The 14,138-nt window shown below is 47.2% G+C and overlaps 2 protein-coding genes across 4 annotated transcripts in view; both read left to right on the top strand.

Moving 5' to 3' along the window:
* The first annotated feature begins 233 nt into the window (after positions 1 to 233).
* On the top strand, positions 234 to 10,932 carry epc2 (enhancer of polycomb homolog 2 (Drosophila)). Of its 3 annotated transcripts, none has more exons than XR_009523511.1 (14): positions 234 to 664; positions 1,804 to 1,963; positions 3,343 to 3,488; positions 3,643 to 3,849; positions 4,135 to 4,283; positions 4,600 to 4,729; positions 4,838 to 5,053; positions 5,829 to 5,912; positions 7,452 to 7,600; positions 8,105 to 8,403; positions 8,825 to 8,952; positions 9,155 to 9,308; positions 9,673 to 10,073; positions 10,338 to 10,932. XR_009523511.1 is itself a non-coding variant. In XM_060040711.1 (14 exons), the coding sequence occupies exons 1-14, from the start codon at positions 512 to 514 to the stop codon at positions 10,402 to 10,404; spliced, it is 2,373 nt and encodes a 790-aa protein (XP_059896694.1). In that variant the 5' UTR covers positions 234 to 511; the 3' UTR covers positions 10,405 to 10,932. The 3 variants fall into 3 exon arrangements, 2 of the variants coding, with proteins under 2 accessions (XP_059896694.1, XP_059896695.1); XM_060040711.1 differs by having other exon boundaries at positions 9,673 to 10,003; XM_060040712.1 differs by having other exon boundaries at positions 4,600 to 4,747; positions 4,862 to 5,053; positions 9,673 to 10,003.
* A 1,361-nt stretch (positions 10,933 to 12,293) lies between these two features.
* Positions 12,294 to 14,138, top strand: part of kif5c (kinesin family member 5C) — a 26,529-nt gene continuing 24,684 nt past the window's right edge. The window contains exon 1 of the mRNA XM_060040709.1: positions 12,294 to 12,811. Within this exon, the coding sequence (XP_059896692.1) occupies positions 12,686 to 12,811 (126 nt within the window). The 5' untranslated portion in view covers positions 12,294 to 12,685. The remainder of the gene's footprint in view (positions 12,812 to 14,138) is intronic.

Genomic DNA, 14,138 nt, shown 5'->3' with positions numbered 1-14,138 from the left:
CATCTCTTTTGTAATAATATAATCATAGCAAGACACTTTTGCTATTTATATTGTGAGATCGTATTCTGAAATCATTGTAGGCCGCGGTTAAGTCTATTAATGGGAAACACTGCCTATAAATAAACATCTCTGTGATATTTAATATGCACAATTTGGTCTGACGTGCGAGCCGACATTGCGAGAGCCGCTCATGTTGCGCACGCACCATCACGGCCCATGTTTTTCAGATGTGTCGCACTGGCTGCCGGGATTGCTCCGCCGCTACTGTGGACATGTCCGCCATGTTTTCCATGGCGCAGAGAGTAGACCAGACGACAAAAATAGCCATTATATCAGGTTAATCTCGACCAAAAATGGCTTTTCGTGCGACATTTCAAGCAAGTGAAAACCAATGAATTCTACTTTTGTGGAAACAGCCGTGTCCCTCCTGGATTTATACCGATATCTCTATCGTATTCTGGCGGGATTCACATTTCCTTCGGTGGCTCTGTGATTACGTTAGGCGCTAACAATGAGTAAATTATCGTTCCGAGCGCGAGCGCTAGACGCCGCCAAACCTCTCCCAGTCTACCGTAACAAAGATCTTCCAGACCTAAATGACTGCGTCTCGATCAACCGGGCAGTTCCACAAATGCCAACGGGCATGGAAAAAGAGGAAGAACTGGTAAGTGCTTTTTAAAAAGATAAACTTTGATGATGATCAGCCCCGCTGTGGAGTCAACGCAATTCACGAACAGATTACGTAGAGACTTGCGTACTCGCTATGCTCTACCGATGGCCGGGCCCTCGACTTTACGTGAACGACGTAAATCAAGTCGATTTTATACATTTTGCGTAGCGTTACTTGGATTTGGTCGCCTTCAGTGGGTGTGACGTCAGGTTTTCTGCGTAGTTCTCTTGGCGACTGGCGACGCAAGAGGCTGAACCAGCATGCTCTGCCTTGTGTTCCTTTCCGTTATGGTGTTAGCATCCAGGAAAAGACTGCTAAATGAATACTGCATATCAGTATACAGCTGGTTTCTAACGCAAACATTTGCCCCGACGTAAAACTTAGATCATCACCGTTTGAAGTCTTAACTCATGTCATTTATACAGTTCAATGAGCTAGCTCCCATTTACCGTTCTCTATTGACAGTTGTCGTAAAACGTACCTTTTTTATATGTGGTCATTTAGCTTTAGCCCTGTCACTCGTATGATTAAACATTCAGCCATACACATCTGAAGTTAAATCAATGTGTGTAGCCCACTATCCCTAATTCAAGAAAACAGTTTGCACTGTTAGTACAGTACCGACAGGTAGAAGTTAGGTCAAATACTACGTATAAGTAAGTACGTGTTATCAGACCAATTTCTATATTGGTAATCAATCCAGCGTCCATGGCGAATAGCAGACCATCTGGCCGATTTCCTATTGATTTTTTTCTCTTTTGGTATAGTATTGTATTCTCTGTTAACCGGTTATTTTTGCATACACATGACATTTTATTTCATGGCCCACCTATGCTATCAGTCAACACAACAGGCTTTTAACATCATATTATTCATTATACAGAGCATAATCATAATATTATTCATCCTAGTATATTATTCATTAGGATACCTGTCAAACGAGTTAACATAGCAAATCAAGGCTAAAGTATGCTTCTGCAGGTTATCTTCTCTTGTGTTGACATATCAAGACCATGATTTGATGACGCTGGTACTTGAGGAAGACGACTGAACTATTTCTATGGAGTAAGCCTATATATCTGTAAACTCTAACTGTAATATCATGTCTGTAAACTCCTGGCTGCCCTCCTCAGGAGCACCATCTGCAGAGGGCCATCTCAGCCCAGTCGGTGTTCCGGGAGAAGAAGGAACACATGGTGATCCCGGTGCCCGAGGCTGAGAGCAACATCACCTACTACGACCGCCTCTACAAAGGCGAACTCAAGGTTCCCAAACAGCTCATGCACATCCAGCGTGAGTACCAGCATGACCTCTTCCCAGGTTGTCATGGAACCACCCCTGGTGTGATGTAGGGCGCCGGCCGTTGTTTTATGCCCATGTAACTCAACTCTTACTCTTTCTACTGAGACACTGTGGTCCATGCATTGTCTCTTCTGTATGCATCAAGCCGTTTGTTACAATCCAGAAAGTATTAGTTATTTTAAAGTGTAGATGGATTTGATTACCATATCCTTTCTGTCCATTAAATGGGCTACCGACCGAATGCGAAAGTCGGACGTAAACAAAGACTGGCATGCGGTCAAATCAAACTACCGGCTGTTCAAGAGGCAACTGTATCACACCACACAAGTCAACAAACCAACTTTGACCAATTTCCTCATGGGATTCTTGTGTTAACAGTCCAGCCTTCAAACTAAAGGTGTTTTTTACTGCCTTATTGTGCCTTAGAGGGTGTCGTTTCGTTGCTCTCAACAGATGTTTGAGGAGGCAGCGTGTCTTTGTCACCAGGAAGGCTGTGTGTTCTTGCCAAAGGCTTGGGATGATCATTTAATGCCAACTATTGGCCAATTAAAATATGCACTAGTTCAAGAGAAGCAGGGTTCCAGATGAACATTTTACCCTTGTGCCACTATGTTACTGACAGTAGCAAATGATTTGGTCATAAAACTTGGTGATTAAATCTCGTCCCTTTTTGGAGGTATTTGATATGAAATCATAAAAAATAGCATATTTTTTACGGTAATAACAATGAAACAATTGATTTAATTTGTAGTAATATAATGTACTAGTCAACTAAAATCCAAGTGCTGCTGTTTAAAATACATGCATTTCAATAACTTGCATGAACAAAAAATAAATAAAACAACCTGGATAACCTATAAAAGAGTTTCCCAGAACACCCACTGTCTGCAGTTGGCCAAACCTTGTCATTTGGCCTTCAGGCTCTTTGTCCCTTCGTAACCAGGTGTTCACCTTTTCCCTTTCATTCAATCCCTCCGAACTAGGCCCCTCAATGCTGATCGTAATCAGGTTTTCCACTGTGTCTGTCTTGAGAGATGTTTGACACCTGATTTGATCGTCTTTTGAGAAGAGACCCTCTTTCAAACACAGCCGAGGATACTCAGAGGACCAGCATTATGTGGACCAGGTGCAGGATGGTCATTAAAAAAATAATAATAATCAAGTGGGCCCAAGTTGTGCTGGACAGAATTTCAATCACAAATTCTGGAACCCTGATAAGCCTGTTTAGGTCTACTCAACACTGTGATCTTAATTATGAGAAACTGGACAGCTGTTGCACCGACCCCAACAGTAGTGGACAGGGTTATAGAATTGTAAAGGGAAAGCCATTGGTTTCATAACATGCCATTGTTTGCCCTTCCGCCGTGCAGCCCTTGGCCTTGACAATGAGGAGGCCGACTACGATATGGACTCTGAGGACGAGACCCTCCTCAACAGGCTCAACCGCAAGATGGAGATCAAGCCACTGCAGTTTGAGACCATGGTGGACCGACTGGAGAAGGCCAGCACCAACCAGGTACCCCTTGTGGTTCACCTCTTTATCTGTATTGGCACAATTCTCTCTCCCGGTGCATGGCATGCTGGCATGTCCCTGCATTCCGGCTGTGTGTGGACTTCATTTCCTGGCCACATTTCCTCTGACCCTTGCCCTCCGCCGGTGTGTCGCGTAGCTTGTGTCACTCCCGGAGGCCAAGGTGCTGCTGAACGAGGACGACTACCTCCTCAAGTCGGTGTACGACTACTGGGTGAGGAAGAAGAAGAACTGCAGGGCGCCGTCGCTCATCCCGCTGATCAAGCTGGAGAAGCGCGACGGCTCCACCAACAGCGACGCCTACGTGGCCTTCCGCCGCCGGACGGAGAAGATGCAGACCAGGAAGGTGAGGAGAGTTGCATCGCCTCTGCCACGACCTTTGGGTTGGATAGAGAGCAAGAGTGGGTGAATGACGCACGTTTTTTTTGTCAACGGAAACTTCGGGGGTAGCAGATCCTACTGAATGTAGTTAATGGACTATTAATAGGACAATGAGTAGAAATCCCCCACCAACAGATTTCAACAGTTCTTGGGTACCGTCTCTTTTCCATTTAACTCTCTCGCGTCCCCCGCGGAATGCTCGTTTGCAAACGCCGTTTAGTGTCTGACGCCCTCTTCTGTTTGCGCCCAGAACCGCAAAAACGACGAGGCGTCTTACGAGAAGATGCTGAAACTGCGGCGGGAGTTCAGCCGTACGGTCACCATCCTGGAGATGATCAAGAGAAGGGAGAAGGCCAAGCGTGAGCTGCTCCACCTCACCCTGGAGGTGGTGGAGAAGAGGTGAGAGCCCTCCTGGGGTGGCTTTAAGGCTCCTCACGCCTACATGATGATTCCACTACAACATAATATGTACTCATCCATCTTATGTAATATTGCAATGTTTTTTGTGCGTGAATTAAGTTTTCTCTATGATCATTTTCATAATGTTGACCTGAAACCCATGACCAAATTGAACCGGTGAGATAACACAACATGCGTTGGACCCTATTTCAGTCGTATTGTTACACTTTTTGGTGTCTCTCTTAAGAGCAGAAGTCACCTCCTCACTGGCCTTTAGTGTGGGCTCACCGCTGTGCATGTTTGCTTGCGATCCCAGGTACCAGCTGGGCGACTTCACCGGGGAGGTCCTCAGTGAGGTCACCGTTCCCCTGGCCGAGAAGCCGGCTTACATCGCTCCCGTGAGCCTGGCCAACGGCATGCGCCACAAAACAGAGCTGAAGATCAAGGTGCGTCCCGCCAGAATCCTCCATTTCCACCCGTCGTCTGGGAATTCTGTGCAATGAAGCATACACTACGCATACACAACATGCCCTTATCTCTCCCCACCCCCGTAGACGCACAAGGCAGGTCTTCCCCACGCCTACCACACTTCCATGAAGGAGGAGCTTCCCTTCGACTTTGTCCGGCCGAAGAAGAAGTACACCAAGAGGGACAAGTTGAACCCGCCGCGCCGCCCCGGTCGCCCCCCCAGCCTCTACACCGTCAACAAGGCCGACATCAAGCAGTACGACTTCCACAGCTCGGGCGAGGAGGACTTCCCTGCACCACTGGTGAGCACCGGGGCGCCCAACCAGCCCCCTGTGTGTGTGTGTGTGTGTGTGTGTGTGTGTGTGTGTTGCTTCAGTCCTTCTCCCCTTACTCCGGTTCCTTCTTACATTTATAGTGGTCTCAATCGTACATGTGTATGATGAATTGTGGCATTGGAATTGCATCGCCATGCACTGAGGTGTCACGACAAACTAATACTATATACTGGAGACGAAGTACATACTTTTAACATTACATTTGACAAAAAGATTCTGTTACTCGATAACCATAATAAATAACAAGTAATGCAATACTAAAGTCTAACCCAGTCAAATGGTTTACCTTTTAATTTGCAGTTATTATGCTTTCTTTCTTGCGTGTCTATTTGTCATCATAACAACCCATCTCTGAATGCACCATATTAACCTCTAGAGAGATTGTCAGGCATATAAACATAAAAAGTAGAGTTGTAAGTTGCCACAAATCTTTTTATTTTGAAACCACACATGGGAAATGGCTCTTGAAAAAAAATATTCGTTGTTTTTAATAGGTCTATTTAATTGGTATATTTTTTTGTGGCTACGTATTCCCGTGACAATGACTCGAAAACCACATGTGGCAGTAAGGGGCTGTTGCATGCGTGGCACGTTGTCGGCCATTGTCTGGCCCGACTCCATCGCATCACATCAGGGAGATGATTTGGGATATGATTAGATGCACCATGTGCAGCTAATCTCATGGCTTTTGTTGTGCTCACGCTCAAGACCATGCCCTGTGGTCTCCTCCCTTCTCCCTCAGTCTCCGCCGTCGGAGCCCGACGAGGAGAACGATCCCGACGGAGTGTTCGCCTTCCGAAGGACAGCTGGGTGCCAATATCTCTCGGTAAGCCTGGCCTGTTGAAGCCCTGTCTGGCTGGGTTTCTTAGCCGAACCCCTCTGATAAGAGGTTCGTCTGGGCAATGAATGCTGGCTGTGGAAAGACGAGGGTACCTCGACAGATGCCGTAATGTTCAGTTTAGCAGTAAGAAGCTGCTCATGAGCTATTGCCTCCAAGGGTTTCTCTTCATTTCCGGCCATTGGGTTGGAGATTCAGCCTTGGATTCCGCCTTGCCTAGTGTTCAATTACAAGTGCCAAGTTCCATACTCTAAATGTTTGAAAATACGGTGTGAGGTTTGTTGACATAAGTCTGAAGCGACTCAGAAGGCCCAAGAGTTGCCACGAGCGGGGCCAGCCATGGGCAACTTTCTATGAAATTCACGTTATAATTGAATTGTATCCTTTTTTCTTTTCAACGTCCATTGAACTCCCATTTGTATTTATATTGAACTGTACCACACAATGCATCAGACCCCTTGCAGGGCTCCAGAGTGCGCCTAATTTGGGCGCACATGCGCCTAGAATTCGGGGTAGTGCGACCAAATATTTTATTTGGGCGCACCGGTGCGACTGAAAATGTATCTGGTATAATTATTATTATTATTTATTTTTTTACAGAGCAGTCTATTCATAATATTGTAATAACCACGGAAGAGGCAGTGAATGAAGTATTGATTAGACAGCGATTTATTATACACCTAATAAACCGTTGGAACACGCAACACCGGTAACAATAGAAACGCCGGGTAACAAACCCGCGAAGCCCAATCCAGGGGCCTGTACTACGAAGCTCGATTAGAGGGTTAGCGAGGTATGTTGAGCTGAAAGCCTGGGTTAGCTGTACCATGAAAGTCGATCTCTTTAAGCGTCGCTGTATCACCATGGTGACTTGCGCTCTCAACCAAACCTGGTCGGGAGCAGCTTTTCAGCGAGTCTACCCGGAGATCGGCTACTTATATCGGCGTGCGCAGCTTCCTAGCCCCTCCTCCGATAATGGCGTCACCATTTGTGGGTGTTCCCATGGACCTCGACGCACTTACCGTACAGGCGTCTCTCCGGAGACAGAGGGTTTTTCGGGACAGAACCGATCCCTTGGCATTGTCTGACGATATTCTTTATGAGAGATACAGATTCGGCATTTATTTAAGGCATTTATTTAATGGTCCAGATATTATTAATCAATGGCGTAAATATCGACGGTGCAACCGGTGCAGCTGCCCGGGTTGCCCCCCCCCCCCCTCCCCCTCAACAACTCAGAACTTAGGTGCACCGTAAATACGTGCTGGTGCACCCAAATTAAAAATGTAGGCGCACCAGTGCACCCAAGGAAAAAGTTAGTCTGGAGCCCTGCCTTGTGTAATGCGTCCCATGCGTGTGTGCCTGTCCCATTTGACACTTTATGCACATGAACCTCATAACTCCCTCGTCCCAATGAGCCGTGGTCAGACGTCTGGCCGCCGACCTCATGTCGGCCCACTGGCGGCCCGGGCCGCGCCCGTGTCCTCGTCCCGTCGGGTGACGCCTCCCTCCCTTGTGCCCCCTCAGCCGTGTGCGGAGCTGAACCCGGGGCCCCTGTGGGAGCACCCAGAGCTGGCGGGGCTGGACGCCCTGCGCCACCGCCACTCCCTCACCGCCCTGTGTGTACCCCGCCGCTTCGTCGGCCTGGCGCGACGCAGGATGGGCCGCGGTGGCAGGTGGGCTCCCTATATTCCCCCTATGCTGTGTGTGTGTGTGTGTGTGTGTGTGTGTGTGTGTGTGTGTGTGTGTGTGTGTGTGTGTGTGTGTGTGTGTGTGTGTGTGTGTGTGTGTGTGTGTGTGTGTGTGTGTGTGTGTGTGTGTGTGTGTGTCACATTTTGAGACGGATCCCTTTTCAGAGTCTTCCGTGTTGTCTAGGTGACGGCACGATAGGCAGAATCTGCAGTATTTTGTTGTGTGATTTTTATATTGCCGCTGACTTTATTCATTATGTGTGATTCTAGAATTATTATTGTGTTATAACACGTCGCCGTCTATTCAGCCGGGGCTTCTTTTCCTATTGTTTTACCATCTGTGTTTCAGTCTAAATGCTGACTCCTGCAGTTGGTTCGGCCTTCTGCTATTTGACTGTCTTAATACAATTTTGCATTTTATGGCGTGTGAGGGCTGTAGTGTGTGACTGCGTTCCGAGGCTGACGAGGCGTGTGCCTGTGTTGCATCAGGGTCGTCCTGGACCGGGCCTCCTCCGGCACTGACGCGGTGCTGAGGCAGCTGGACCCGGAGGTGGTCACTCAACCCGGCGCCACGGACTCTCCCGCCCCCCCACAGAGAGGTCCGGGCGGTCAGCGCTGCGCACCGAGCACCTCCTTGTCTGAGATCCTGGACAACATCCAGGCGCTCAGGTGGCGCTGCTTCAGGCCACGCCCCTCTCAGGACCACAACCAGGCCAGCAAGACGAGCCGGCTCTCCACAGACTGCAGACTGGCCGCGCGCCTCTCGGCCTGCCCCAGGAACGGCATCGGTACGCCATAGCGATCCGCCCTTCCTTGACGTGAACGTCGTCCATAGATTCCTGGGCGCTCCGTAGTCCTGCTTTCCTATCGGCTGTCGTTAAGTTAACTTGCTGCAGACTTTTAAGTCACGCGATGCACAGTTTGGGAGCGATGCGCACAGTTCAGGCACGGCCGTTGCATTTATTGTGGCCGTTGGGCCATAACGTCGCTGTGGACGCACAGTTCGCACACTTAGAGCTTCACAATGTCAGAGGTGTGCGATACGCAACAAAACACTGTACAAACAGCCGATAGGGATGTGAGGAAGGCCTTTTTGGTTTAGCCTGTGTAGTTTATGCATGGAGTCCATGAACACGATTTTCAGCCGTCTGACGACTGGCATGCCCTGCCATGATGCCAGGTCCCTCATAGCTCCTTTGTACCGTCCAGGGGGCATCACAGAGGAGCAGTACCAGGACCACCAGCAGCAGCTGGCCCAGATGCAGAAGCAGCAGCTGGCCCAAACTTCCACTGCTCCCGTCAAGCATTCCTCACAGCCTGAGCTCAAAGTCACGCAGGTAGGACAATGCACACTCTTATCAAGTTTATCAAATAACTTCCAGGAAAACACGCAGAGCATTTTATGATGGGTGCTTCGAGAAAATCAAGCTCTTGACTTATGCTGTTGCTTGGACAATAAATGTCCATTCGACTGCCTTGGTCTCATCCCCCCTGTGTTGTCTCTCTCGCTCTCTCTCTCTGCTCCTCTTGGTATTGCAGACCACTTGTTCCAACGATTGCACTTCAAAGACCCTAGACTCTGCCAGCGCCCACTTTGCTGCCTCGGCGGTGGTCAGTGCGCCCCCCCAGGGCCACGTCAACAACGAGAACAAGCCCCACAAGCCCAGCGTCAACGGTGTCCTCCATCCTCCAGGTAGGCTCAGCGGCCGCTCTTTATCCCACAATATCATATTTGCCGTCGAGCCTTAAGCACAGCATTATCTCTAAAGGAATGATTGGCCTGGATGGCAAGCGGTTCATCACTCTGTGCCCTTTTTAGCCAATCAGAAACCGAATTGGTGACATGGTGTATGCAAAGCACACTTTGTGTTTGGATGCTCTTTAAACATCCGCCAACATTTGGCTGCAACGCACAACCTGGAGAGCACCTCACTGGCACCAGACACTGTATCAGACTAGGGCCACTCCCACCAGTAAAGGCGAGACCTGCAGTCGATCAGTTGGACCAGCAATGAGACGTAGCCGGCACTAACGCAGTCATGCACGGGTCCTCACAGGCACCACCAGACCTCCACACCCCACCACCACCCCCAGCACCAGTACCACCAGCATGGGCGGCGGCGGCGGCAGCGGCACCACCACCACCTCCACCTCACACAGCGGCGGGCCCCGGGGCCTCGGGCGATCGTCTTCCTCCACCACGTCTTCCTCGCTGCAGTCTCTGCCCAACGCGCGCAGTCACGTCAGCGCCGTGTCGCCAGCCAACAGCCACCACAGCGCCCGCCCCTCCGCCCCCTCGCCGTCTGCCTTAAAGCTGGCCACCGCCGCCAGCGCGCTGGGTCGCGTGCCCAAGGTGCCGCCGGCCAGCACCGGCGGCACGTTGCCCAGGTAGACGGCCGCGCCATCTCCATCCACCGCTTTTATTTTCAGCAACCGCAGGCTCCACCTCAGGGATATAGTAAGCGGCTCCCAGTTTGCTTCATGCACCCTTTTTGTCCTTCTTTCTTTGTTGTTGTATACCGTTGCGTCACACGACCAGGTGTTAAGACGTGCGCGAACGTAACTAGAGCCGCACCACAATGTGCGGTGAATAAAATGTATTGAATGATTATTTTTTTTAAATGTATATTTTGCGTAGGCTTTTGTCCAATGTTTGTGTCAGGCCATGGTTTTACAAGGCTGCAGTCGTGAGCCTAACCCCTTCTCTTCTCACGTGTTGCAGGGAGAACCACGAGCCAGAGAGACTGAATGGAATATCAGAGACCACAGTGGCAATGGAGGTCACATAGCCCTCTCCACAGCCATCCCTCCCCAACACACCCCTGCGCGCCCACCCCCTTATTACTTTGCGCCATTGTCCTCTCGCCCAGACTCTGCTCAGACCAGTGAATGTGACTAACGGAGCCCCTACCCCTCCTCCCCATAATGAATGCAAGCCCCCCATCCACTATGAGTGGCAGTGGGGCGAACGGAGGCTGGTGGAGATTATACAAGGACCTATACAGAATCGAGCATATCAAAATATTTTAACCCATTTGTCAATATTATAAGTGTACATTTTGTAAATTGGAAGTATCACGGCTGTGTAAAATAGTATATTTGTATCATTAGTACGTTTCCGTTTTTTCCTTTTGTTACTTGAAGCAAATGAATTTGTCATCATGCTTTTGCACTTGACACACACACACACACACACACACACACACACACACACACACACACACACACACACACACACACACACACACACACACACACACACACACACACACACACACACACACACACACACACACACACACACACACACACACACACACACACACACACACACGAAGTGAAAGAAAGAAATGCAAAAGCTAAGTGTTGGGATCATGGGTCCACTTATTTATTTTGCAATGTTTACATTTTGTATTTCACTCAAACCAATCAGCAGAGTCTCTGCCGAAGATGGGGAAAGATTGTCCTGCCAGCATATTCGGTTGCAAGCCTTTTTTTTTTTTTCCAAAGATTGGGGAAAATGAACGTGATACGATTTGGTTTCACAAATTGGAGATAGACTTTTTTTTTATTAAATAAGTGGCATTTTTTCCATTGAGAAAAAAATCTTTTCTGTCCCTTTTTGTTTGGTGGAACAGGATTTTTTTTTTTTTAATTTTTAATAATTTGTTTCGCCTTTCATTCTGTATGTAGAAAAAAACAACATCCCGTAGAATTCTAACCATTTTCTTCACCTAAACCTATTTATTTAAATCCTCTCTGGAAAAAAACCACAAACAAAAACAAATATATGCATCCTTGGAAAAAATGTTAATTGGGGAAACTTTTTTATAATATATTTGCCTTTTTAAACGGGTAGGGACACAAGCCAATGAACACAGGAGTAGAGCGGCCTATTGGTAGAGCTTTTCAGATACTTGGGGAAAGTGAGCGGGGACTAAACTCCTGGGTTGTCAAGCCATTGATTTTGCTTTTCACGAAATCAAAACGTTTCCCTCCTCTCCTTTTGATCAAGGGGCAAGTAACATGTTGAAACAATGTCTGATGGTCAGTGCCAGGCCTTTTCCCCATAGTGGTAGTGTAGTCAATGTAGTTAACCCTGTACAGATGTTGGACAAAAAGAAACCAAACACATTTGTATTTAAATGTGTAATGCTTAGATTCCATGCACTATGTCTTCAGACATAAGTTTTTCCTTGTTACTTGTTCTTGTGTGTTTCAGAAAAAAAATGCTGGGAAATAAAAAAAAAAATACATCTATTCATTACGTCACTGCTGGTCGACTTTGTGTGATTTTTCTTTGATTATTTTTGAACATTGATAAAAAAATTCATTTTCATTCACCATTTTTATATTTCATTGTAATTTCCAGTTATAAACTGCAGGTGGTGCAGTAATTGATTCTGGCAGCAATATTAGCTCAGCCATATCCATGGGAAGTGGTCTGAGATCCGTTATAGATCTCCGTTATTATCGGAATGTTTTTAGAAATGTTCCCTTACAAACGAATATTGAAATGACGTTCAGATGTTGGGTTACTGACCTTGAGCTGAAAACGACAACACAACATGCATGGCTTGACCAACTAGCCTACACATGCAAGTGAACTACATCTCCCACCATTAATGTCTGTTGGGTTACGGTCCATAACCACGTGATCCTCCAGCTTCTCGAGCGGACCTTGGGATGGTGAGCGCATCCCTGGGAAACGGGTCTGGCTCCTGCGGTAGGAAGGATGGCACAAGCGGCGCACTTTGATGTTGAGACGAGCCGAGGATAAACGAGCGTACAAACTCGGGAACCTCGATACACAAATAAGCAAACCTGGTTTAACCAATTACGTTCTCACATTAGTTTTAGGTGGAAATAGAAAAAAAAACATAGTTTTTAATGGCTTGTTCGAACGGAGGGCGTCTGCTCGTGTTGTAGGCTTTCTGTAGGTGTAACCACGGCGGAATCCCGCAATCTGACGTCGCGTTTTCCCAAAGTGGGAACATTTTGGAACCAGGAGAAGCGGAGGTTTCGGGGTTTATTACTCAACATTTTCTGAACTTCACCCGAGGCGTCGACATGGGGGACTCGTCGGAGTGCGGCGTTAAAGTGATGTGCCGATTCAGACCACTCAACGACTCTGAACTCTCCAGGGGAGACAAATATATCCCCAAATTTAAGGGGGAGGATACTGTTGTCATTACGGTGAGTGGATGAGGTTTGTTGTCTTTCTACAAAACCATAACATTCACACACGTGTCCGTACGTCTATGACATGGTAGGCCTGCATGGATGTCTCATAAGAGATAATGCCTTCTGTGGAGTTGTCTGGGCTTCACGTTGGCTGAGATGAAAGACGCCTTGTTGTGATATGTTAAACAAATATAGATTATAAAATATATGAAAGGCTTTGTTGTTCTTGGGTCTGTGATGCCCAATCTCGTAGGCCATCCTTACATTTACGTTTTTCTGGGTTTATTGCCCCCTTTCTGTCTGTTGGATATTTAGATTTGCGGTAGGTCTACCAAATCCTCAAAATGTCAATAATCGAAGAGATCAAACAGAATCCTCCAACGAAAATGAAGTTAAGCTAGTTAAGAGTCTGACAATTCTCATTATCAACGTAGTGGTATCTAATTACATGATCTCTTCATCTGCCAGACGACAAAGAGCTGCTAATCAACAAGGTCTCTGTTTCCTCCTTCCCCTCTCAATAGTATTACTGGAAATACTGTCCTAACTGGTATTACTGGAATGATACATATAGACTCAACTGCAGAGGTAGCAAAATGTAAGGTATATGCATACTATAGATCGCATATTATGACTAATTATTAGGATGACATAATTTTCTTGGGATTACTAGGCACAATATTATATGATGCAGCCTAGTCAGCCAACAATGAAATGAGACAAATCAACAACCTGAATAGTTAAATTCTTACCACCTCACCTTAGTGATTAAAATGCCAACAAATGTGTAAATGCACATAATTTAGAAATTACAGTTGCATTCCTTGATTGAGCAGGCTGGACATAGCCAATTGGTTTTCTGATCTCTATACGAAAGCATATGTCTTGTTTGGAATCATAATACATATCTTTGTTAAAGCCAGGTTAATAGCCTTATTTATTCCCTCATCCCCAGGAAGCAAAAAAAAAACTCCTTTGTGTGTTTTCAAGCAAAACAGCAACGGAGATGATTAAAATGTACGCCCGCTTCATTCAGCTTGAACAGAGGCCATTACAGTGTTGGCACTTGGTCTTTTTGATGTCTAAATTCATGAGTGGAATCTCCCAAATTGCCAGGGTCGCTAAAGCAGAAGGGAACTTCTGAAGGCAGGCGGATATGAAGAAGGGATGTGGGGTAGAGGGGCCTGAGTCTAGCCAGCGTGAATAAGTATCCTCCCTAATGGCCAGAGGACGGAGGAGGGGGGGGGCCTGCCGGCTCCGCTGTCTGCGCTAGCTATGTTAATTATATAAGTTATATATACTAGCTATTATATTAAAAATAGTACAGGATGCACTCTTG

The sequence above is a fragment of the Gadus macrocephalus genome, chromosome 20 (genome assembly GCF_031168955.1).
Source record: "Gadus macrocephalus chromosome 20, ASM3116895v1".
Taxonomy (NCBI): domain Eukaryota; kingdom Metazoa; phylum Chordata; class Actinopteri; order Gadiformes; family Gadidae; genus Gadus; species Gadus macrocephalus.
The sequence above is the reverse complement of the archived record's forward strand: the minus strand, read 5'-3'. Positions and strand labels throughout refer to the sequence as shown.

What these genes read in the sequence shown, in the direction of transcription:
- epc2 (XM_060040711.1), top strand. Translation starts at nt 512, where the DNA reads ATGAGTAAATTATCGTTCCGAGCGCGAGCGCTAGACGCCGCCAAACCT. An exon ending in AAACAGAGCTGAAGATCAAG is followed by an intron (nt 4,730 to 4,837) that starts GTGCGTCCCGCC and finishes CCACCCCCGTAG; the next exon opens with ACGCACAAGGCAGGTCTTCC. An exon ending in CTGAGCTCAAAGTCACGCAG is followed by an intron (nt 8,953 to 9,154) that starts GTAGGACAATGC and finishes TTGGTATTGCAG; the next exon opens with ACCACTTGTTCCAACGATTG.